Source organism: Mobula hypostoma, chromosome 4 (genome assembly GCF_963921235.1).
Source record: "Mobula hypostoma chromosome 4, sMobHyp1.1, whole genome shotgun sequence".
Lineage (NCBI taxonomy): Eukaryota > Metazoa > Chordata > Chondrichthyes > Myliobatiformes > Myliobatidae > Mobula > Mobula hypostoma.
The window spans coordinates 194017992-194042500 of NC_086100.1; the positions used below are offsets into that span (position 1 = coordinate 194017992).

At 43.1% G+C, this 24509-nt stretch overlaps 1 protein-coding gene across 1 annotated transcript in view; it reads left to right on the top strand.

Annotated features, from left to right (window-relative positions):
* Window positions 1–22991, top strand: part of pcgf1 (polycomb group ring finger 1) — a 57503-nt gene extending 34512 nt beyond the window's left edge. Inside the window, exons 5-9 of the mRNA XM_063047151.1 lie at window positions 3446–3551; window positions 15369–15408; window positions 20509–20598; window positions 20702–20782; window positions 21940–22991. Coding sequence (XP_062903221.1) covers window positions 3446–3551; window positions 15369–15408; window positions 20509–20598; window positions 20702–20782; window positions 21940–21990 — 368 coding nt within the window. The 3' untranslated portion in view covers window positions 21991–22991. The remainder of the gene's footprint in view (window positions 1–3445; window positions 3552–15368; window positions 15409–20508; window positions 20599–20701; window positions 20783–21939) is intronic.
* The last annotated feature ends 1518 nt before the right edge of the window (window positions 22992–24509 follow it).

Genomic DNA, 24509 nt, shown 5'->3' on the forward strand with positions numbered 1-24509 from the left:
GTGTGTGTGTGTGTGTGTGTCTGTCTGTCTGTCTGTCTCTGTGTGTCAGCTGGAGTTATGTCATTTGTCCTGAACCAATGTGGATAACGTCACTCACCACAACTCTGAACTGATTCCACAACCCATGGACTCACTTTTGAGGACTCTACAACTCATTCTCAGTTGTATTTATTTACTATTTATTATTATTACTGTGTGGGCACGTGGCCAAGTGGTTAAGGCATTGGACTAGTGATCTGAAGGTCGTGAGTTCGAGCCCCAGCCGAGGCAACATGTTGTGTCCTTGAGCAAGGCACTTAATCACACATTGCTCTGCGACGACACTGGTGCCAAGCCAGTAATTTATGGGTCCTAACGCCCTTCCCTTGGACAACATTGGTGTCGTGGAGAGGGGAGACTTGCAGCATGGGCAACTGCTGTTCTTCCATACAACCTTGCCCAGGCCTGTGCCCTGGAGAGTGAAGGCTTTCCAGGCACAGATCCATGGTCTCGCAAGACTAATAGATGCCTTTACTATTATTATTATTTTTGTTTCTTTTTTATGTGTTTGTACAGTTTGTCTTTTGCACATTGTCAGTCTTTATGTGTGGCTTTTCGTTAACTCTATTGTATTGCCTTGTTTTACTGAGAATGTCTGCAAGAAAATGAATCTGAGGGTAGTATATATGTGCTTTGATAAATTTACTTTAAACTTTGAATTGTTATGCTCCCTGGTATTAGCCATTTCCACCTTGGGAGGGAGGGGAAGTCTGGCTGTCCAGATACAGTACTGTGCAAATATCTGAGGCATATTTAAATGTCTGAGTATATATTTATTTATTATGGTGCTATGATGCCTATGACCTTTGCACAGTACTGTATTTGTCAACATGGAGCGGAAGAGCGAGTTTGTAAATCTGTTGGGAGCATAGGATGTTGGGAATTGTGAGGGTGGAGCGCCACAGGAGGGTGTGGAACAGGTGCCAGAGGAGGAGTGCCAGGGGGTGGGGGGTGGCGCGGGTAGATTGCCACAGGAGGTTGTGGAACAGGTGCCAGAGAAGGAGTGCCAGGGGGTGGGGGTTAGCGCGGGTAGAGCACTACAGGAGGGTGTGGAACAGGTGCCCGGGGGGGGGGGGGCCGGGGTGGTGCGAGTGTAGACACTCCCAAACCAGAGACACCAGGCAAGATTACTTGATTTCAGGTAATTGTTTTATTGATCATTATTGAATGTCTCTCTGGTGCTTCCTGCTCCCTCCCCCTTTTCCCAACCATGATTCCCCTCTCCCTGCCCCCTTCCCACTCTCAGTCTGCAATAGAGACCCATATCAGAATCAGGTTTATCATCCCTCACATAGGTCATGAAATTTTTATGCAGCAGCAGTACAGTACAATACATAACATTACAACAGTAATGTGCAAAAGTCATAGGCACCCTACCTATGTATATGAACCTAAGACATTTGCAGAGTACTGTACAGAGGCATACTTCTGTGTAACTGAGCAGGGGTTAGTACCTTTTGAGGATGAACAGTAGAAAGAGGGAGATAACATGCAGACTGACTGTCTACTGGCATGGTGATCCAATGAGAAATGTTCAGCACTGAGGCAATAATACCAGATTTTTTAATATTGAAGTAAGGCCCACAGGAGGACTGAGAGGAAGGGAATTCATTCATCTTGCTGTTTTGAAAATAAAATTGCAAGAGACTTGCAGTCTGAGGGGACGGTTGCCCTCTTTAGGCTGGCCTCATTTAATTGCAGTTCAGAGCTGGAGGAAGATTGGGGGAGGTTGCACTGGGAAATGTAAGGCTAGGCAGTTAATCGCAAGTCTTTGTGCGTGATTTCCTTATCACTGAATGTGAGCGTGTTCCTGCAGGTGGTTAGGCAGATAGAATGGGAGATGCTAAAGGTTTTCCCATACCATCTCCCATTTTAACTGCTATACCACCTGTAACACTCAAGTTCTTTAATATCCAGCACCTCACCCTGACAGTTCACAGTGAATTAAATATAGCAGAGTCCTGAGTTTTAATCTTCAATTCCTGGAGACCCCAGGAAGTTGAGAGGAGTGGTGGTAGTGTGGTTTATGTGGAATTTTGGAGTGATTAGTTGGGGAAGGGGCTGTTTGCTGTGTGTCTCGATTGCATAAGGCAGCATAGGTGTGAAAATTTTTTTTTCTTATCATTGGGTATCAAAACAAAGGAATAGGTTTCAGATGAGAGGAAGGAGTTTTAAAATGTCAATCAAATTCAGATTTATTTATCACGTACATTGAAACAAACAGTGAAATGTCATTTGTGTTAACAACCAACACAACCTAAGGATGTGCTGGAGGCAGCCCGCAAGATTCGCTGCACATTCTGGCACCAACATACCAGACCCACAATGTTCAGCACAACAACAGCACAAAGCAAAAGATCTCAAAATAAGTCTCTGTCTCACCCAACCACCCACTCAAACCCCAGTCAGGCATCCTACCCTAGGACAAGCTACCGCTGGGCTCAATCCCAGGACTCGCCAATAACGAGTTTAACCCTCAGATCTCAACTTCCACATCGCATGGACCTCTGACCCTGGTGATTTGGGGAGTGACTGGCCCCCTGACTCCTCCCCATACAACCTCTGACCCGGGACTTGCCAACCTGGGGATTGCTTGTCTCCTCATCACCTGCCATTCCCACCTTCACTGATCTTTGACTGCGGAGCGCTCTGACCTGGACACTGAACACATTGTGCCCGTGACTCTTTGTTTACTGCCCGTGCCCTTTAACTTCCCCTCATCACTGTCCACAATGCTTAACCGCCCCATGCTATGAATCTAAACAACAACTAGGTCTGAGCCACAACATAGACAGACATTGTTTTTAACACAGAGTGTCTGGTATCTGGAATATGCTGCCAGTTGAGGGGATGGGATCAGATACAGCTGCTTTAGTCAATAGGTAAGGCATAGGAGGGTGCCATCCTATAGGGGGCAAATTAGTGTAGATGGGCAACAGCGTTGGCATGGACTTAGTGGGCTGATAGGCCCTTTTCTGCGCTATACGACTGGATGACCCGATATATCTTGATACTGATGGATGAAGATTAAATGTCCACATTTATTTTAAATCTCACACCAGAAGTGTCCAGAAACAGGCAGTAGGTGAGCCAGAACCCAGGAGGGAGCAGAAAGTGGCCTCATGTTGTGTCCAAGCTGGCCTGTCTCGCTCAGACATTAACCTGATCTGACCATTTCACGAAATTCCTACATTTTTAAGTAAAACAACTCAATATTGAACTTGATTTGCTGCATAAATAAAGTGAGGCAGAGTGATTTTCATTGCCACCACACAATGAGCTCATGTAAATTTTAAGCAGACCAGTTCACTTTGACATGCAGGATAATGCAGAAGAGAGTGTGTGCATTTTGATTGTTCAGTAGTTGTGAACATTTTGCAATCTATGTGTCCCTCTCTCTCCTCAGCAGTGTCACCGGACTTGGCCAGTTCTCCGTACACCACCTTCGATCACTCCAAAGCCCACTACTACCGATACGATGAACAAGTTTCGCTCTGTTTGGAGAGGCATGGGTGAGCTCTTGCACAGCATTTGCTGCTAATAGCTGCCTGCTCATTAGCTCAGAACCAGCACTAATACAAGGCAGCAGTGGAGAATAATCAGAATTGGTTCACCTGACTAAGCGGTCCATCAAACCTGCTCTCACAACACGCTGGAGGAACTCAGCAGGTCGGGCAGCATCCGTGGAAAAGATCGGTCGACGTTTTGGCCGGAAACGTCGACCGATCTTTTCCATGGATGCTGCCCGACCTACTGAGTTCCTCCAGCGTGTTGTGAGTGTTGCTTTGACCCCAGCATCTGCAGATTATTTTGTGTTTATCAAACCTGCTGATGTCTTCTTTCATTTATAGGGAGATCCCTGTTGTGTCAGGGCCAGCAGAATCCATAAGAAATGACATCTTCCTGTTCTAATAATGTCTTGCTGATGGGAAGCTTGCTCCATTAGAGAGATCGGAACTGGGAGAGGAGGGTACAATTATGTTTAAAAGATATTTGGGCAGTTTCATGGGGTCAAAAGAAATATTTAAAAGACTCCTAGATGGGCAAATGGATGATAGAAAAATGAAGGGCTATGTGTGAGGGAAGGATTAGATTGATCTTGGTGTAGGTTAAAGTGTTGGCTTAGCACCATGAGCCGAAAAGCCTATACTGTGCTGTACTGTTCACATCTATGGTTAACAGCAGCAAGGAGAAATTGGAAATAATATCAGTACACCTTTGTACTCACAAACTAAGCCAAGGAAGGTTGGAAATAGAAGTTCTTTGTTGGAAAGCGAGGGGAACAGGGCTGGTGGTAGAGGCAGATACATAAGGGAATGTACGAGTCTCTTTAATAGGCATATGGATGAAACAAAAATGAAGGGTTATGTGGAAGGGAAGGGTTAGGTTGATCTTGGAGTAGGTTAAAGAGTCAGCACAATATCATAGGCTGAACAGCCTGTACTTTGTATGAAAAGTTTGGAGCAGGCTATCTCATAAAGCTTCTTGGTTGTCAGGGACATGTTGAGCTGAAGGGTCTATAGACATGATGACTCTGTCTGAGGGAGCTTTGTGAAGTTGGGTATAATGTTGACTGGAAAGCTTTCAATCGTATTCTATTCAAGTTTGTCATTCAGCCATACATGAATACAGCCAAATGCGACAACGTTACTATGGGCTCAAGGTGCTTTGTTTTTAAAACCCTGTTGCAGAGAAACCTGTTAGCAACTCCTGGTTTAGGGTTTGACTTGCATTTAATGAAAATATGTGCAGGTCAATCGGAGCCTTCAAATGACACATTGCTTTATTGAGATATTCGTAACTGGACCTTGACTCCAGGGACTGTACTTGGGAAGAGGGGAAAATTGGTCCATTTAAAGAAAATATATGCAAATTCAGTGAATCTTGCACCTCACTTTAAAGAGATGTCCTGTGTGACTGGACCCTGACACCAAGAACATGAATATTAGATGTTTTTATTTGTTTATTCATGGTACATGGGCTTCATAGGCTGAGCCAGTCTTTCGTTGCCCATCCCCATTTGCCTTTGAGAAGGTGGTGATGATCTTGCTTATTGAACAACTGCAGTCCTTGAGGTGCGGGTGCATTATTCCAGGATTTTGACCTAGCAACAGTGAACGAACAGCGATATATTTCCAAATCAGGATAGTGTATGGCATGGAAGACAAGTTCCAGAGGCTGATGTTCCCCATGTTTTTGCTGTCCTTGCCTTTCTAGTTGGGAGAGATGATGGGTTTGGAAGGTGCTGTCTAAGGAGTCTTGGTGAGTTGCTGCAGTGCATGCTGTAGATTGTACAAGCTGCTATTATTCTGGGTGAGTGAGTGAGTGATTGTGGGTGAGGTGCTTATTAAGTGGGCTGCTTGTCTGATATGGTGTCGAGCTTCTTGAGTGTTACCAAAGCTGCACTCACCCAGACAAGTGGAGAGTGTTCCATCACATTCCTAGCTTAAATCTTGTAAATGGTTGTCCAGCTTTGGAGAGATGGGAGGTGAGTTACATTCCACAAGGTTTACAGCCTCTGAACTTTTCTTGAAGCCACATAGTGTGTATGGGCTACTCCAGTTCAGGTTCTGGTCAATGGTAACCTCCACGATGCTGATGGTCGGGGATTCAGATGTAGTCATCATCATTATGTGCTATGTTGTACGACGTGGGTGATCATGGCTGTATGACCATGATTGTTCTTGGCAAATTTTTTTACAGAAGTGATTTGCCATTGCCGCCTTCTGGGCAGTGTCTTTATAAGACGGGTGATTCCAGCCATTATCAATCCTCTTCAGAGATTGACTACCTAGCGTTGGTCGCATAACCAGGACTTGTCAGATGCACCAGCTGCCCGTACGACCATCCACCACCTGCTCCCGTGGCTTCACGTGACCCTGATTGGGGGTTAAGCAGGTGCTACACCTTGCCCAAGGGTGACCTGCAGGCTAGCGGAGGGAAAAAGCGCCTTACATCTTTAGTAGAGACGTATCTCCACCTCGCCAACCCACCAGTGATGGTTATACCACTGAATGCCAGGGGGCGACAGTTGGATTCCTTTGCAGTTTAAAAATGTATACAGTTGGCGTGAATCATATATTGTACCTAATTTTAAAGAAAAGACCTTAAATCAGAGGCCAATTGCCTTCTGGCTAATCGGGAAATAAATTGTGTTTCTGAGTGTGGAATTCGGTGTTGAAGAGCGACTGACAAACTGTGTAATTTGGAAGTAGATATCTGATGCTGTTTAGAAACTCTGACTCTTCCTCTGCCTGGGGCAGAATAAAAAGGCTTGTATTTGCATAATGCCTCATCACCCCACCCACCATTAACATCTCAAAGTGCTTCCCAAGCAAGAATTACTTCAGTGACTTGCTTTGTTGGTACCTTTGTACACAACATCTGAGAAAAAAGACAAGGGGACAGTAAAGGCTGATTTATACTTGTGCGTATGGGCTACACCGTAGGCCTGATTTATACTTTTGCGTAGCCCTATGCCATAGCGCGCATGCATAGTTGTGTCTGCGTCACTCTGCAATTCACCGCCAAAACGCTAGTTGGCGGCGGGGTTTCTATGCCACTGTGTTGAGTTTCTTCGTGAGAGACATGGACGAGGAAATGCATTTCAAATATTTTCGGATGTCAGCAGGTAGATTTGACGATTTGGTTCATCGTCTCCAACCATCTATTTTGCATTAGTGTACAGATATGGCGGAGAAAAGCAACCGGAAATACGTAGGAGGAAATGTGATGCTACCAAGCGGACCAATCACAGTTGTTGCGGTCTGCGTCGCTGCGACGCATGAGTTACATTTTTGGGGAGGTGCATGTCACCCTATGGCGTAGGGTACGCGGTACCTACAGCGTACATTTGACACAGAAGTATAAATCAGCCTTAAGTTGGTGTTCTCCATTCCAGCATTGTGGCAATGCCATTTAATATTTTGTTTTGGTATCTATGGAAAGCTGTCTTGGGGTTGTCTATTGCCCTCCAGTGCTTACGTTCTTAAAATGTAGAACAGTGCAGCACAATACAGGCTCTTTGACCTTTGATGTTGGATCCACAAAAGGAGGTGACCCACGATCCTTTAACCTACTCCAAAACCAAGCAAGCGCTTTCCTCCCATATAACCCTCCATTTTTCTATCGTTCATGTGCCTATCTAAGAGTGTCTTAAATCTCCCTGATGTGTCTGCCACTGGCACCACACATTAACCACACTCTAACAAAAAAAAGATTACTTCTTATATCTCAGCTGCACTTTCCTCCAAACACCTTAAAGTTATTAGCCATTCCACCTTGGGATAAAGTCTCTGGCTGTGCACTCTTTTTAATGCCCCTTATCATGTACATCTCTATCAAGTCATTTCTCCTCCCCCATCACTCCAAAGAGAAAACACTGAGCACACTCAACTTATCCTTGTTCTAGGTTTATTGCATCAGTCACAGTCTGATATTTGTTGTTTATAAAGACTTCGTCATACTGCACAAATCCTTGAGCTCAACTGGTCCATGCTGACCAAAATTTCCATCTAAACCTTTTGGGCCATTTTGTTCACACTTGGCCCAAATCACTCTCAGCCTTTCCCATCCATATACCTGTCCAAGTGTTTTAAATATTCTCAACGTTCCTGCCTCAACCACTACTTCTGGCAGTTCATTCCATGTACCAATCACCCTCTGGGTGGAAAAATTTCTCCCTTGGGTTCCTACTAAATCCTACAATATTTACTGTGCCGTTCCATGTTCTAGTGTAAATGGAGCTTTATGGTTAGCATGAACTCAGTGGGCCAAAGGGCTGAATGTCTCTAGGAAGCAGTACATTTAAAAAAAACTATCAATTATAATAAGAAACGTATATAATTAAATAAAGTAGTGCAAAGACAAAAAATATTGTGAGGCGGTGTTCTTGGGTTCTTTGTCCATTCAGAAATCTGATGATTGAGGGAAAGAAGCTGTTCCTAAAACATTGAGTTTGTGTCTTCAGATTCCTGTACCGCCTCCACGATGGTAGCAATGAGAACAGAGCTGTCCTGGGAGATGGGAGTCCTTAATGATGGATGCCGCCTTTTTGATGCATCGGTTTTTTTTGAAGATGTCTTAGATGCTGGGGAGGCTTGTGACCATGGTGGAACTGGCTGAGTTTAAAACTCTCTGCATTTTTTTCCCATCCTGTGCAGTGGGCCCTCCATGCCACACGGTGATGCAACCAGTTAGAATCTGTAGAAATCTGCAGTCTCTTGAGTTTTCAGAACCAGCTGTATGGTTCTCCTCTCCTCTCCATCTGTCCATTCCACCGTGTTATTCTCCGCTACCATCCGGTGGCATTTCCCTCTGCACTGTGATTTGCCGGGAACGATTTTAATTACTGCACAGAGCACTTGTGGAGTGTTACCTTGACGCCAGCAAAGGGATGGGGAAGGGAGAGTTTGCTTTGTACAGCACAGAAGGCAGAGAGTATGTTCAATCAATACACCAAGGGGGTAAAAATGAAAAATTCCTATCGAACGGCTTGTCCGAGTCTCGATTCATCACTCAATCTGGTGAATTTGTAGCAGCTGGAAGGCACTGGGGTCGATACTAATTTTAAAGCAATTAGTTTGGATGTGTTGCTATCAGCAAACCTCTCACACAGGGCTGCTGCAAACTCTGATAAACAGCTTACCACCAGTGTTTAAGGAGACTGGTTCTTTTCTTTTCAGCTTGCCTGCCAATAATTTCAAATTTGATTTTTATTTTGTCTCGGTGGGTGAGAATGAACCCAACCCAGTGACTGGCATTTAAGGTGGCATAGCTCCTGGATGGACAGAAGCTTTGCCAGGTTCCTTTTGGTGAAGCAGGGTGGTCCTAGCATTTCTCATAGGGTTAGGAGGCTGTGCATTTCAGGTGGGAGGGGGTAGGTAAGTTATTTTAGAGTCATAAGCAGGCTCTTCACCCCATTTAGTCCATTTTGAACTATTATTCTGCCAAGTCTCATCAACCTGAATTCTAACTATAGCTCTCCATATCTCTTACATCCATTTACCTATCCAAATTTCTCTTAAATGTTGAAAGCAAACCTGCATTCACCATTTCCACTGGCAGTTCACTCCACACTCTCACCACTCTCTTAAGTAAAGAAGCTCCCCATCATGTTCCCCTTAAACTTTTCATCTTTCACCCTTAACCAATGATCTCTAGTTGTAGTCCCTCCCAACATTAGTGGAAAAAGCCTGCTTGCATTTACCCAAATCTATACCCTTCATAATTTTGTATACCTCTGTCAAATCTCCTGTCAATCTTCTATGTTCCAAGGAATAAAGTCCTAACCTATTCAATCTTTTTGTATAATTCAAGTCCTCCAGACCCAGCAAATTTTTGTAAATATATTCTGTACTGTTTCCACCTTATTTACATTTTTTCCTGTAAGCAGACCAAAACTGCACACAATACTGCCAAATTGGGTCTCACCAAGGTCTTATCCGACTTCAATATAACATCCTAATTCTATACTCAATACTTTCATTTATGAAGGCTCTCTTTATGACCCCATCTACCTGGGATGCCACTTTGAATGAATTAAAGATCTGTCTTCCCAGGTCCCTTTGTTCTACTGCATTCCTCAGTGCGCTACTATGTACATTTTCTTAGCTCTCTGGAATGTGCTGGGTGGGTGGTGAACAGGTACGATAGAGGAGGGGTTCCCAACCTTGGGTCCACAGACACCTTGCTTAATGGAATTGGTCTATGGTATAAAAAGGTTGGGAACCCTGCGACAGAGGCATTTAAGAGGCTCTCTGGCACACAAATATGAAGAGAATGGAGTGGGATGGGTTGGGTGTTATTAGCCTAGTTAGTTTGGCACAACATTGTGGGCCAAAGGGCCTTTTCCCAACCCGTGCTATTCAACGTTATACTACAGGGAAAAGGACTCTTGGCCCAACTCGACAGTGCTGACCAAAGTGCCTATCTAAGCTAGTTCTGTTTACCTGTCTTTGGCCTACATCCATCTGGACCTCTCTTACCCTCCTTTGTACCTGCCTAAGTGTCTCTTAGATATTGTAATTTTACCCAGCTCTACCACTTCCTCTGGTAGCTTGTGTCACATGCCACCACCCTGCCCATCAGGTTCTCTTTGATCTTTTCCACTCACTTTAAATCTGTCTTCTAATTTTAGAACTCTATCCTGAGGGGTGAGCTTATAGATTTTTATAAAATCATGAAGGGCACAGGTAAGGTGGATGGTCTTTCTCCTGTAGTCTAAAACTAGACAGCATAGATTTAAAACAGGGGTTCCCAACCTATCTTATGCCAGGGACCAATGCCATTAAGCTTTGAGTTTGTGGACCCCAGGTTGGGAACCCCCGGTTTAAAATAATAGAAGAGAGATTTAAGGAGGTAGCTGAAGAGACTTTGGAGGCATTAGTAGTGATCTTTCAAAAATCACCAGATTCTAGAATGGTTCCAGAGGACTGGAAAATTGCAAATGTCACTTCTCTCTTTCAGAAAGGAGGCAGAAGAAAAGAAATTATAGGCCAGTTACGGCATGTAATAGAATTACAGGAAAGTCACCAGCATGGACAGAGCATTGACTGATTGGCAGAAAGCAAAGAGATGGAATAAAGATGCCTTTTGTGGATGGCTTCGGGTGACAAGTGGTGTTCCACAAGAATCAATGTTGGAAAACCTTCTTTTGACATAGTATGTCAACAGTTTGGCTGACAGAATTGATGGCTTTGTGGCCAAGTTTGTAGATGATTCATAGATAGATAGAGGGGCAGGGAGTGTTGAGGGAGCAGTGAGTCAGCAGAATGACTTTGAAACTGTCGAAGAATAGGCAGACTGGCAGATAGTGTTGGGAAGTGTATGATTATGCACCTTGGTAGAAGAAATAAAGGCAAAGACTATATTCTAAACAGGGAGAAAATTCAAAAATCAGAGGTGCAAATGGACTTGGGAGTCCTTGTGCAGGATACCTTAAAGGTTAACTTGAAGGTTGAGTTGGTGGTAAGGAAGCCAAATGCAATTTTATTTTGAGAGGACCAGAATATAAGAGCAAGGATATGATGCATGGGCTTTATAAGCACTTGGAGTATCATGAGCAGTTTTGGGCACCTTACCTAAGAAAAGATGAGCTGGCATTGGAGCAGGTCCAGAGGAGGTTCATAAGAATGATTCTGGGAATGAAAAGGATTAACATACCAGGAGCATTTGGCTCTGGGTCTGTACTCACTGGCGCTTAGAGGAATGAAAAGGGATCTCATCAAAACCTACTGAATATAGAAAGGCCTAGATAGAGTAGATGTGGAGAGGATGTTTCTTATAGTGGGTGAGTCTAGGACCAGAAGGAACCCCAGAATAGGGGAATGTCCATTTAGAACAGAGATTAGAAGGAATTACTTTGGCCAGAGGGTGGTGACTCTGGAATTTATTGCCACAGACAGCTGTGGAGCCCAAGTCATTGAGCATATTTAAAGCGGAGATTTATATGTTCTTGGTTAGTCAGGGTGTCAAATATTATGGGGAGAAGACGGGAGAATGAGGTGGAGAGGTCTAATTCTGCTCTTACAGAAAATAAAAAATAAAATTTCAAAATAAGTGAATAAAGTGGACCTGAGGGGCAACTTTTTCACAGAGTGAATGATGAGTAAATGGAACAAACTGCCAGAAGATACGGGTACAATTACAATTCTTTCAAAACTTTTAGATGAGAATATTGATAGGAAATGTTCAGAGCAGAGGTTCCCAACCTTTTTTATGTGATGGACCAATGCCATGAAGCAAGGGATCCATGGACTCCCAAGTTGGGAACCCCTGGTTTAGAGGGTTAGAGATCATTGGGTATGGAGATCCCACTTGTACCCTTGTTTGTGAAGTCATCACTGGACGACTGGTCGGTAAGTTAAACCAGGGAAAGTTGGTCTAATCCATAGAGTGGTCCATGTTTTCCTGGGTCTCGCAGTGACCCTTTGTCAGATCATTTATCTCTAAACCATGGATTCCCAACCTGGGGTCCACGGACCCTTGTTAATGGTAGGGGTTCATGGCATTAAAATGGTTGGGAAGTCCTGCACTAAACCTTTCCTGACCATGAACCTTTCAGAATACCTTTCAAATATAAATGTACCTTCTCAGCCACTTCCTCTGCCAGCTCATTTCATATACTTAACTACCCTCTGGTTGAAAAAGTTACTGCTTAAGTTCCTGTTAAGTCTCCCCTCTCACCTTAAACCTATGCCTTCTAGTTTTTTTTTAATTTCCTAACTCTGAGAAAAAGACCCAATCTATGCCCACAAATTGATATACCACCTCTAAGATCACTCGTCATTTTCCTACGGTCCAACAATAATAGTGCCAATCTGCTCAATCTCTCTCCATAACTCTGTCCCTGCCGTCTGGCAACATCATTGTAACTCTCCTTTGCACATTCTCCAGCTTAATGACATCTTTCTTATAGCAGTTTAGTGCTGGTCAGAAGGTCAAGTTCCCCTTCTTGAAAGCTGGTGTGTAAATGCACCCTTAATTCTATCCATACACGGTCGCAAACATTATTTGTGTGTCTATAACTGGGTGAGTAATGAGGGAATAGCTCCGCAGCAAATTTCATCAGAAATATTGAGTTAATGCTTGCATCAGAGTAATGAGAATTGATGCTGGCTGTTTAATTCATGAGATGGGGTAACCTTGTTCTGACTCAGGCAGGCTGATGTAAATCAGCTTATTATTCAACCATTGCACATGGGATAAAATTTTTGTGCAAAATCAAGAAAACAATATGGGGTCACCACAATCTGGCTTTAATGCGATGCATTAAAAAAAATAAATTGGTTTGTGACCATTTCTGCTGCAGATTCTGCACGAGGGGTGAACCACATTTGAATATTGCAGTGCATGCAAAATACTGGAGGAACTCAGCAGGTCAGACGGCATCTATGGAGGGGAATAAACAGTTGATGTTTCAGCCCGCGAACTTTCATCAGGGTGATGAAACATTGACAGCTTATTTCCCTCTTTAGGTGCTGTTTGACCTGCTGAACTCCTCCACCATTTTGTGTGTGTTGCTCAAGATCTCCAGTCTTGTGTCTCCAAATATTTCAATGTTCCCCTCTTTCTTCAAGCACCCTGATGAATAGCTGTCCAAGTTTGCTTTGTGCATTTCTCTGCTTTATTTTTTTCTTCTACTTAAAGGTGCTACTTATCAATTATTACACAGGAAAACAGGCCCTTAGGCCTAACTCATCCTTGCCAACCAACATACACACCTGATGTGCTTCCATTTACCTATGTTTGACCCATGTTCCCTAAATGTGGGCATGGAGAGAATGTCTCCATTAGTAAAAGAGTGTGGGATCCAAGGGCACAGCCTCAGAATAAAGGAACATGCCTTTATAACTACACTTGATCTTAGCCAAAAGGCTGAGAAGCTATACATGCCTTTATAACTGAAATGAATTTCTGTCGCCAAAGGGTGGTGAATTTGTTGAATCAGTTGCTATGGAGGGCAACGAAGGACAAATCATTGGGTATTTGTAAGACAGAGATTGATAGGTTCTTGTTTGGTGAAGGGAGGATGTTAAGGGTTACAGGGAGAAGGCAGGAGAAATGGGCTGAGAGGGATAATATATCAGCCATGATGGAATTGCAGAGCAGAGTTTGGGCCAAATGGTCTAATTCTACTCCTAAGTCTATGTCTTCCTTGTAAATCTTTCTTGCACCTAACTTAATTTGCCATCAGTAAAGCAACCAGAATAATCAAAAATCCCACCCAACCCTGAAAAGCTTGAAAACACACACCACCAGGCTCAAGGACAGATTCTACCCTGCTGTTATAAGACTATTGAATGGCTCCCTAGTTCTTCATTGGTCAGGGCTTTGAGTATGGAGATTAGAATGTTTATGTTGCTGTTGTACAAGACATTGGTGAGGGCACGTTTGGAATATTTGGATATTTTATTTTGAATATTTGGAATTTCCTCTTTTGCCACAATGAGGCTACTCTTAGAGTGGAGGAGCAACACCTCATATTCCATCTGCGCAGCCTTCATGAACATCCTGTGAACATCAATTTCTTCTTCTGGTAACATTTTTCCTTTCTATCTTCCCTCTTCATCTGTTTTCCACTCTTCCCCTCATCTGCCTATCACCTCCCCCACCTTCTTCCCTTGCTCCCATGGTCCATTCTGCTCTCCATGCCTTTACCTTTCCCATCCACCTGGCTTCACCGATCACCACTTAGCTGGTCCTACTTCCCCTTCCCCCACTTATTTATTCTGGCATCTTCCCTCTTCCTTTCCAGTCCTGAAGAAGGCAGAAATGTTAAATGTTCATTCATTTCTATAGATGCTGCCTGACCTACGGAGTTTCTCCAGCATTTAGTGTGTATTACTCTGGATTTCCAGCATCTGCAGAGCTCTTGTATTTTGAAATAAATTGCTATAGGAAAGATGCCACTAAGCTGGAGAGAGTGGAGAGGAGATTTAAGAAGATGTTGCTGATTTGGGAGGTACTTCCTTAGGAGTTTACAAAGATTCGGCATGACATATAAAACCTTGACAAACTTCTATAGATGTATGGTGGAGAGTATATTAATTGGCTGCATCACAACTTGGTATGGAAACAGCGAATGCCCTTGAATGGAAAATCCTACCAGAAGTACCCAGTCCATCATGGGTAAAGCCCTCCCACCAGTGAGCACATCTATATGGAGTATCATCCCAGGAAAGCAACATCCATTATCAGGGACTCAACTCAACCAGGTCCTGCTCTCTTCTCGCTGCTGCCATCAGGAAGAAGGTACAGGAGTCTCAGGACCCACACCACCAGGTTCAGGAACAGTTATTACCCCTCAACCATCAGGCTTTTGAACCAGAGGGGATAACTTCACATGCCCCATCACTGACAGTTCCCACAACCTATGTTCTCACTTTCAAGGACTCTTCATCTCATTTCCATGAAATTTATTGCTTATTTATTATTATTACTATTTTTTCTTTTTACTTTTGTATTTGCACACTGGTTGTATGCTCTGTTGGTGCAGTCATTCATTGATTCTATGATAGTTATTTGATTTATTGAGTATGGCCACAAGAAAATAAATCTCAGGGTTGTATACAGTGACACAAATGTACTTTGATAATAAATTTACTTTGAATCTGTCATGATTTTATAAACTTATAAGGTAACCTCCCACACTCCTATGCTCCAAGGAATAAAGATCCATTGTAACCAACGCAGCCTATAACATAGACCCTCTTGTCCAGTCAGCATCCTTGTAAATCTCTGCTGTACCCTCTCTGTCTTGACAATGTATTGCATCTTGGAATTAAAATCTGTATTTAATAATTTTTTTGTTTTTTTGGGTTTTGTAGCTCCCCTTTGGGAAAGGAGAAAGGGAAACTAGTATTGCAGGTAAGTCTCTGAGCTTGAATGGCAATGATGTGTGATCTTCACTCTGCATTTAGTTTACATCTCTTGCTCTCAACTTGGGCCAGCAGATCAAAGAGCCTTCATCGAAACTTCCATTCCAGTAGTTCTGATGAATGATCTTTGAGTTAAAGCATTGACTCTTTCTCTTACTTCAAATCCTGGTCAGACCATTGACTGCATAGAGCTTTCTCTGCTTTGCTATGGCTTGGAGACAAGTTTTGCCTCAACGATCACCATGTGAAATACTTTAGGACAATTTGCTTATTGCTCTGTGTACCAACATTAGATCAGCCACAAATGGCAGTTCTGTGGGTTAAATGCAGAGGTGAAAGTAACTTGAATTTATTGCCAGCTTAACCCATTCACATTGATTCCATCAGTCAGTACTTGCTTATATTGGCAGCCCAATGGTATGAGCATCAAATTTCCAAATTTCCAACCTTTACCTCCTATGTTCTTTCTCTTTGTGTCCTTTCCTCCCCGTCTGATCCATCTCTAGCCCTCCTGTTTTTGTCCCCTGCCCCCCAAATCCAGTCCCAATCACCTAGCACACGTACATTTCATCCACCAAATCCCCTCTCCTAAATAAATCCATCTGCCTAGCACCTCTCCATTAATGGTTCCCAGAGTCCAGCATTGGGAGCTTTTGTATTTTTGCTTATTTTCCTCCAACATCCTTTACTCCACCTCAAGCTACCAATCACCTGCAGGTTTCTGTCTTCCCTTTCCTCTATGTACTAGCAATCTTCCCTGTCTGTTACCCTTTTCCTCATGACGCAGGTTGTCAACCTAAAACGTCGACCATACAGCGAATAGAGATGCTGTTCCGCCTGCTGTGTTCTTCCGGTTGTTTGTTTGTTGATCTGATTCAGGCATCCATCTGCAATCACTTTGGCATACTTTCACCTCTGTTTAAATGTGAGTGAATCTACAGCCTTTCCAATCTTCAGGTTGGTAACTGGAAGTGTAGAAAGTCCCAATTTTGATGAGGTAGTAACTTGTGAATGACAAGTGTTATAGCACCTTACGGTAGCTGGTAAAGGTTCAGCCCATTATTACTATGCAGAAAATGTGCCATTTGGATGATCCAATAATCTTAATAGAGTTCTGCTAATCATAGGCTCACCACAGCAGCATGATAGCTTAGCAGTTAGCGTAACCCTGTGCAGTTACAGTGACCGAAGTTTAATTCCTGCTGCTGTGTATATATTCTCCCTGTGTCCGTGAGGGTTTCTTCCAAGTGTTCCAATTTCCTCCCACATCACAAAGACGATGGGGTCAATGGGTTAATTGGTCACAATGGTGTAATTGGGCTGGAAGGGCCTGCTACCATGATGTATTTCTAAATAAAATAAAAATTCAGATGGATCTTAGCAAGCCAGGCAGCATTTCGGCCCAAAACGTTGACTGTTTATTTCTCTCCATAGATGCTGCTTGACCTGCTGAGTTCCACCAGCATTTTGTGTGGTACTATTATATGTGTTTTCATCATTTCCCCTGGCATGCATTCCAAGCATCTGCCACTTTGTCTAAAAATCAAGCCTGTCACTTAAATTTCCTTTAGACTATCCCCTTCCCCTTGCTTTATTCCCCCTCGTTTGAACTCCAAGTGACTGGTTCAGCACCATACAGACCAAAGTGAGATTTACACCATTGGGATGGTTGGGAGCTGAAAGGGTGCAGATGGTCTTTAACCATAAGGACTACTGAAATTTGCCTGCAGCCCTCTCCCCTTCTGGTCCGTTGTTCGGAGAACATTCCGTCAGCACAGTCAGCTCTCCCCTGATACTGTTTCCAGATGCAGGAGCTGTTTTCATGTGTGTCTGTTCCAATAGCCAGACTCTCAGTAAATCCAAAACATATTTAACATGAAGTAGATACAAAGCTTGCAGTTAATCTGAAGGCTCAAGGGTCACAAATCATTTCACATCGCTACACTGAAGCAGATGGGGGTCTATTGATTTTTTTTTCCGTCCTGTGTTTTCAGATCATTGAAGTAAATTCAATTATTCCCACTCTTGTCAGGAGGCAGTCTGAGTACTCCCTCCCCCCACCATTCACTGAGCACGTGCGTAGAGTCAATAATATTGGAGCTGTACGATTCATGCACTGCTTACCTCAAGCAGTGGAATTCAAACATTATCTGCTTCTTGTTGGAGAGTATTGATATTGTAAAATTCAACCCTCCACCCCACCCTCCAAACAGCATCCTGGTAAATCTCCTCTGTACCCTCTCTTAAAGCTTGCACGTCTTTCCTATAATGAGAATTGAACACAATAAGTGTGGTGTAATCAGAGTTTGATAGAGCTGCAACATTGCCTTGTGGCTCTTAAATTAAGTCCCCTAACTATTGAAGGTGAACAAAACGCACACTTTCATAACTACTTCATTTGTGCGTTATTTTCTTAATTGTAAAGAAAAAGAACATGTCTCATCAGCTTGTATGTTATCAGATGGGATAAGAGCTGATCCATAGATCCCTCGAAATTGCAGTGCAGTTAAGAAGGCTTATGGTGTGTTAGTCTTCATAGACAGGGACTGAGTTCAAGAGCTCAAGATAATGTTAGACCACACTTGGACTATTGTGTTCAGTTCGGTCACCTCATTAGAGGAAGGATGTGGAAGCTTTAGGGAGGGTGTACTGGAAATTTACCAGGATGCTCCTAGACTAGAGAGCATTTCTTAAAAGGAAAGGTAAAGGCATAAAGATTAGCATTATTTGTCACATATACATCGAAACGTACAGTGAAATCTGTTGTTTGCGTCAAATCAAATTAGCAAGGGTTGTGCTGGGCAGCCCACAAGTGTCACCACACTTCTGATGCCAAAATAGCATGCCCACAACTCACTAACCTTAACCCTGCTACTTTGGAATAAAGAAGGAAATCGGAGCATCAGGAAGAAATGCAGGTTCCTTACACATAGTAGTGGGAATTAAACCCCTCTGGGTGATCTCTGGCATTGTAACATACAAGTTCCTTACAGGTAGTAGTGGGAATTAAACCCCTATAGGTGATCTCTGGCATTGTAATAACATTATGCAACTGCTTCACTGACTACTGTGCTGCTTGGGCTTTTCTGTTTGGAGAGGAGGACAAGAGGTGACTTATAGAAGTGTACAAGGCGATAAGAAATATAGATGGTGGACAGCCAGAAACTTTTTCCCCAGGGTGGAGAAGGCTAATGTGAGGGGATGTGATTATAAAGTGATTGAAGGAAAGTATGTTGGGGATGTCAGAGAGATTACAGAGAGATTGATGGGTGTGTGGAATGATAGACACATGGGTGAAAGAAAAATAGAGGACAATGTGCAAGGGAAGTGCTAGATTGTCCTTAGAGCAGGTTAAAGAGTCGGCACATTATGGGCTGAAGGGCCTGTACCATACAGAAGTGTTCTATGTTCAAGCTTCTTTCTTCCCACACATCTGCAAACCCAGTCAGTTTTCTGAGGTGTAAGTTGATATTACTGCCCTGCAAGCAATTTACGAAAGCACTCTTCACTCCTTTCCCTCCTCCAATGCACAGCTGGCATGAGCCTGGGCTTGTGTGTGGCAACTGTCACACAGATCAGAAGTTGGTTTCAAGCCCCATTCCAGAGATTGCGGAACTTGAATGCGACATAATACTGTCATCAGGGCTGTGAGACGTTTTAAAGAACCCTCCACCATCTTCTCTAAATTCAAAGAACTCCTTGGCAGTACTGGCTGGTGTTCAATTTTCAAGCAATATCGCCAAGATAGACAGCAAAATTATTGGAGTGCCTATGATGCACTTGATGTCCTTTTTGAAATGTTCTGAAAGCACAAGAAAGTACCAGGCATTTGTTGAGTCTGTCTGAGTTCTTCCATGTTTATAACCATTTTGAATAGCATCACAGTGTTGGATTCTGGTGTTTAAATCAAAGGTTCTCTTAGAAGTCTGAAGCAAGGCTGCTTCGTGATCATCTTGTTATGAGTTGATAGAACAAAGGGAAGTTGAAACAGATGGGCAGAAGACTTCTTCTTGAAAAAGAGAAACTAAAGGAAAGTGAAAGATGGTGCCTATCATAAAATGGCTACTTTTATACCCATGAGATAAGAAAAATTCCATAGATAAGAGACAACCAATTAGAAACTACTTACTCAATACTGTAGTGAAAAGTTAAACAGTGGAAGGAAACATTTGTTCACCTAATGTAGTACAAAGCTTTCAAAATTATACTTTCTATAGCCACTAGAGGTATACTAAATTATTACGTATCTAAAGGCTACTTAAAATACAAGCAGATAACTGATTGTTAAACTGCAAAGAAAATGACATTTAAAGTTAAACACTTCTTTCAGTTAGTCCTGACGAAGGGTCTCGGCCCAAAATGTTGACTGTACCTCTTCCTATAGATGCTGCCTGGCCTGCTGCGTTCACCAGCAATTTTTATGTGTGCTGATTAAAATTAAATGACAGGTAGACAGGGTGGTGAAGAAGACTTTTGGCATCCTGGCCTTCATCGCTCAAGATATAGGTATTTGGAATATTGTGTTCAAGTTTGGACACCCTACTGCAGAAAAAATATCCTTAAGCTGGAGAATGAGGGTAATCTTACAGAGATATGTAACATCATAGTTGTATTTAATGCACACATTCTTTTTCCTATGATAGAGGATCAAGAACTAGAGGGCATAGGTTTACGGTGAGAGGAAAAGAACCTGAGGGGGCAACGTTTTCATCCAGAGGTTGGTCTTTATATGGAATGAGCTGCCAGAGGAAGTGGTTGAGGCAGGTATGTTAGCAGCATTAAAGGCATTTGACAGGTACATGGATAGAAAGTTTAGCTTTTACTATATAGATTAGCTTTATTTATCACATGTATATCAAAGTGAAACGTATTTTTTGTTATAACAACTAAACATAGAGGGATATCGATGATACATAGGAGGAGAACATTTAATATAAAGCGGTATCAAGATCAGTACAAGATTGTGGGCTGAATGGCCTGTGCAGTGCTGTACTGTTCTGTGTATGCAATAGTCAGTAGCTTGTGGAAGGTCTAAGCCAGAACTCAGTCAGTCTTCTGCCAAACTTACTTTTTTCTTTGACCATTTCAGCAAAAGTATGTGCGATGCTCAGTCCGGGCTGAAATCAGACATCTAAGGAGAGTTCTGTGCCACAGAATAAATGTACTAGATCTGCAGCAGGTACGTTGTGGGGGTGGCCAGTGTAGAGGGAGGACTGGGAGGCAAGTGCAGAGTTTGTTCTCCAACAAACCATATGAAAATATAATTGAGTTTCTTTCTGCAGGTACAGATACTGTTCGACAACGAGCCTCTGCCTGAGCACATGACCATGAAGCAACTCTGGCTCTCGAGATGGTATGGCAAGGTGAGTGAGTATATGAGAATTAGAATCAGGTTTAATATCACTAATGTATGTCGTGAAATTTGTTCTGCGGCTGCTGTACAGTGCAATACATATAAAACAATTGGAATAAGAAATATATATATATTTAAAAATTAAGTTAAATAAGTAGTGCCGAAAGAGAGCAAAAAATAGTGAGGGAGTGCTCATGGACTAATAGTTCATGGACTGTTCGGAAATCTTGAAATTGAGTAAGTTTTCAGGCTCCTGTATTCTCCTCCCTGATGGAAGCAATGAGAAGAGAGCATGTCCTGGGTGATTTGGGTCCTCTGAAGATGACTACTTTCTGAGCTGGGAATGTTGAAGGATGCTTGGGAAATAAATGGATCTGTTGTTGTGGCCCAAATCTCTGCTTTCATCACCTGTATTGGAGATTCTGCCCATACTGGAAATCCTGAGCTAAACACACACAAAATGTTGGAGGAACTCAGGTTGACCACCATCCATGGAGAGGAATAAGCAGTTGACGTTTCAGGCCGAGACCCATCATCAGGACAGGACAGGACAGGAGAGGAAGGGGGTTGAAGCCAGTATACAAAGCTGTGGGAAGGGGGAGGAGCACAAACTGGCAGGTGATAGATGAGACCAGGTGAGAAGGAAAGGTAAGTGTGTGGGGGAAGGGGATGAAAAGGAATGATGAGAGAAGCATTTTTTTCCTCCCCTCTATTCCCCCCCCCCATTATTTTCACTCATACTGATGACTCTCTTATCCCTTACTCCACCCTCATAACCTGAGATCACTTCCCTCTGGTTTCCCACCTCCTCCCCATTATTCCATGGACTACTGTCCTCTCCTGTCAGATTTCTCCTCCTACGGCCCTTTACCTTTTCAACATCAACTCAGATTCCCTATCTAAATTCATCCCATTTGCAAGTGTTTGGTCCACAACCTTCTAAATGTTGCCAATCCATGTATCTATCCACCTGTCTTATAAAGATTACTGTTGTACCTGCCTCAACCACTTCATTTGGCAGCTCGTTCCACATACATGCTAGGAGCGTTTAGAGGCATCTCCTCCCAAGTGAATCAAAATCAGGCTTGGTATTTGTTGTTTTGTTGCAGAAGTACAGTGCAGTACATTTAAAAATTTCACCCTCTCCTTATCTTCTCTCTCCCTCAGCCCACACCAATGGTCCTGCAGTACAGCGTGAGGGAGAAGCGAGGAAGATGAAATACAAGCTGCATTCTGGTGCCATTTGCCAGATGTCACAGTGTGTTTGAACTGTGGGCTGGGTGAGCAAGCTTGGGCTGGACTGATCCTGCAGCCATACGGTCCTAGAGTACCTCTGTTCGCTGACGTCACTAGACTGAATGAACTAAACAGAGCTGCAGCAACACTCATAACTTTGAAGTCGCCACTATTCTGTGCTCTGATGTGTGAAAGAGCTGAGCTCACCCCATCTCGCTCTGCACCCCACCTTCTCCACCGCTTCTTCCTAAGGAACTGGGTCCTGAGAATGTACTCATTCTGATCAGCAGCCTGTATTGATGAGCCTTTGGAAAACGGAACTGTATATTCCCGATGACCCCACAAAATGCCAATCACTGTTATGCCAAAGGGTCCCAAGCCACAGCCCTGAATATCGTTGGCACAGCAAAGTTGACCTGGATGACGAATGTCTCGGATTCACCACTCCACCTTCAAGCTGCTCAATGTAAAGCTGCCGAGGGGAGCCAGAAGTACATTTTGTTCGTTTGTTTATTTATCTCTTTTAATTTTCTTTATTCCAAGTTACCCGCCCATCAGGAAATTTGGGCTAAAGATAGTTTTTAATGAAACGAATATTCATTACTCCATTTCCCACACCGTCCCTTTTCGCCCAATGAAAAGCAGCAGTCTGGAATGGAAAGCGTGGTGACTACCTGCCCCATTCCCATTAATAAATCACACCCAGCAACAAGCGGAGATCAACCTCTCTTGTTTTTGACACTTGTCTGCAATCCTTAGTTGCTCCACTTCTTCGATGTTATTTCTTTATTTTAAAGGTTGTGATGAATGTATGTGAATAAAGTTTCTGTATTATTGTAAAACTTCTACTGAACCTTAAACTCAACTCTGTTCAGATTATCATTTTTTGTCTTTGTGGGTGGGGACACAGAGGACAGCCTGTATACGAGTGTGCAACTCATCCAAGTGGTCATGTTAAGATATAGGAGCAGAATTAAGCTGTTCAGCTCTTCCAGTCTGCTCTGTTAAACCCATCACCCCTACCGGGGCATAGGCCACTGACTGCAGCTAGTTAAGAGTTCTTTATCTTGGTACAGTCTTTTTAAGTTGTTCCCAAGTCTTTTAATTTATCTTCTTCCTTCCGAGGATTAAGTCTGTGGAGCTTCTGTTGGTGTTTTGTAGCTCTAGGTTTTTATGGGATAGGGTTACTAGCCCCATGCTCAACCCTCCTGCATACGTGGTGAAATTCATTCGATCAAGGCTGATTTATTATCCCTGTCAACCCCAGTCTCCTGCCTTCTCCCTGTAACCTTTGACATCCTTACTAATTAAGAACCTATCAATCTCCACTCTAAACATTCCCATTTCTTACAATATGGTACTTAATTATGAGGATATTGATAGGTAAATGCAAGCAGGCTTTTTCCACTGGTGTTTGGTGGGACTAAACCAAAGGTCATGGTTAAGAGTGAAAAGTTTAAGGTGAACATGAGAGGAAACTTCGTCACTCAGAGGGTGGCGAGAGTGTGGAATGAACTGCTAGCACAAGTGGTGCATGCAAGCTCAATTTTGACATTTAAGAGAAGTTTGGATAGGTACATGGGTGGTAGGGGTATGGAGGGCTATCGTCTGGGTGCAGGTCGATATGAATAGGCCGTTTAAATCATTTGGTGTGGACTAGATGGGCTGAAGTGCCTGTTTCTGTACTGTACTTTCCTATGACTCTATGTCTTGGCCTCCATAGTCATCTGTGGTAATGAATTCCATCTTCACCTTGTTAGTTTACTGGCGCAGTACTGATTGTTGGAAGGCTGGGACTTTGGTCTGAAGCTGCTCTTACAGACACGTGAAGCTGTGGAATATTGACTGTTGCCCTTGTTTTCTTAGAGTAATACACCTCTGAAGCTAGTCCTTTGGCCCAACTCATTCATGGTACCTACTGTGCTAGTTCCATTTGGTATTGGGTTATTATTGTCACATGCACCAAGCTTGTCTCAAATTATTACACGGTGTGCATTGAGCTGGAGCAAGGTTAGAAACAATAACAATGCTGAATAAAGTTGAGAGCTACAGAGAAAGTGGTGTGCAGGTAAGCAATAAGGTGCAAGCTCATAGCAAGGTAAATTATGAGGCTAACAGTCCGTCTTATTGCATCAGAGTCTGTTAACAGTGGGAGAGAAGCTGTTCAAGTCTGGTAGTAAGTGCTTTCAGGCTTTTGTATCTACTACCTTAACCACTCCTACCCATGTTCCTTATCCAAGTGTATGTTCAATGTTATCGTAACTGCCTCCCTTCCAGCAGCTTGTTCCATATACACACCATCCTTTGCAAGAAGAAGTTGCTCCTTGGGTCCCTTGGAAATCCTTCCCTTCTCACCTAAAACCTTTGCCCTCCAGTTCTTAGTTACCCTTCCCTGTGAAAAAACACTATGTGCATTTGCCCCATCCATACCTCGTGATTTATACACCTCAATAGTCATAGTCATAGTCATACTTTATTGATCCCAGGGGAAATTGGTTTTC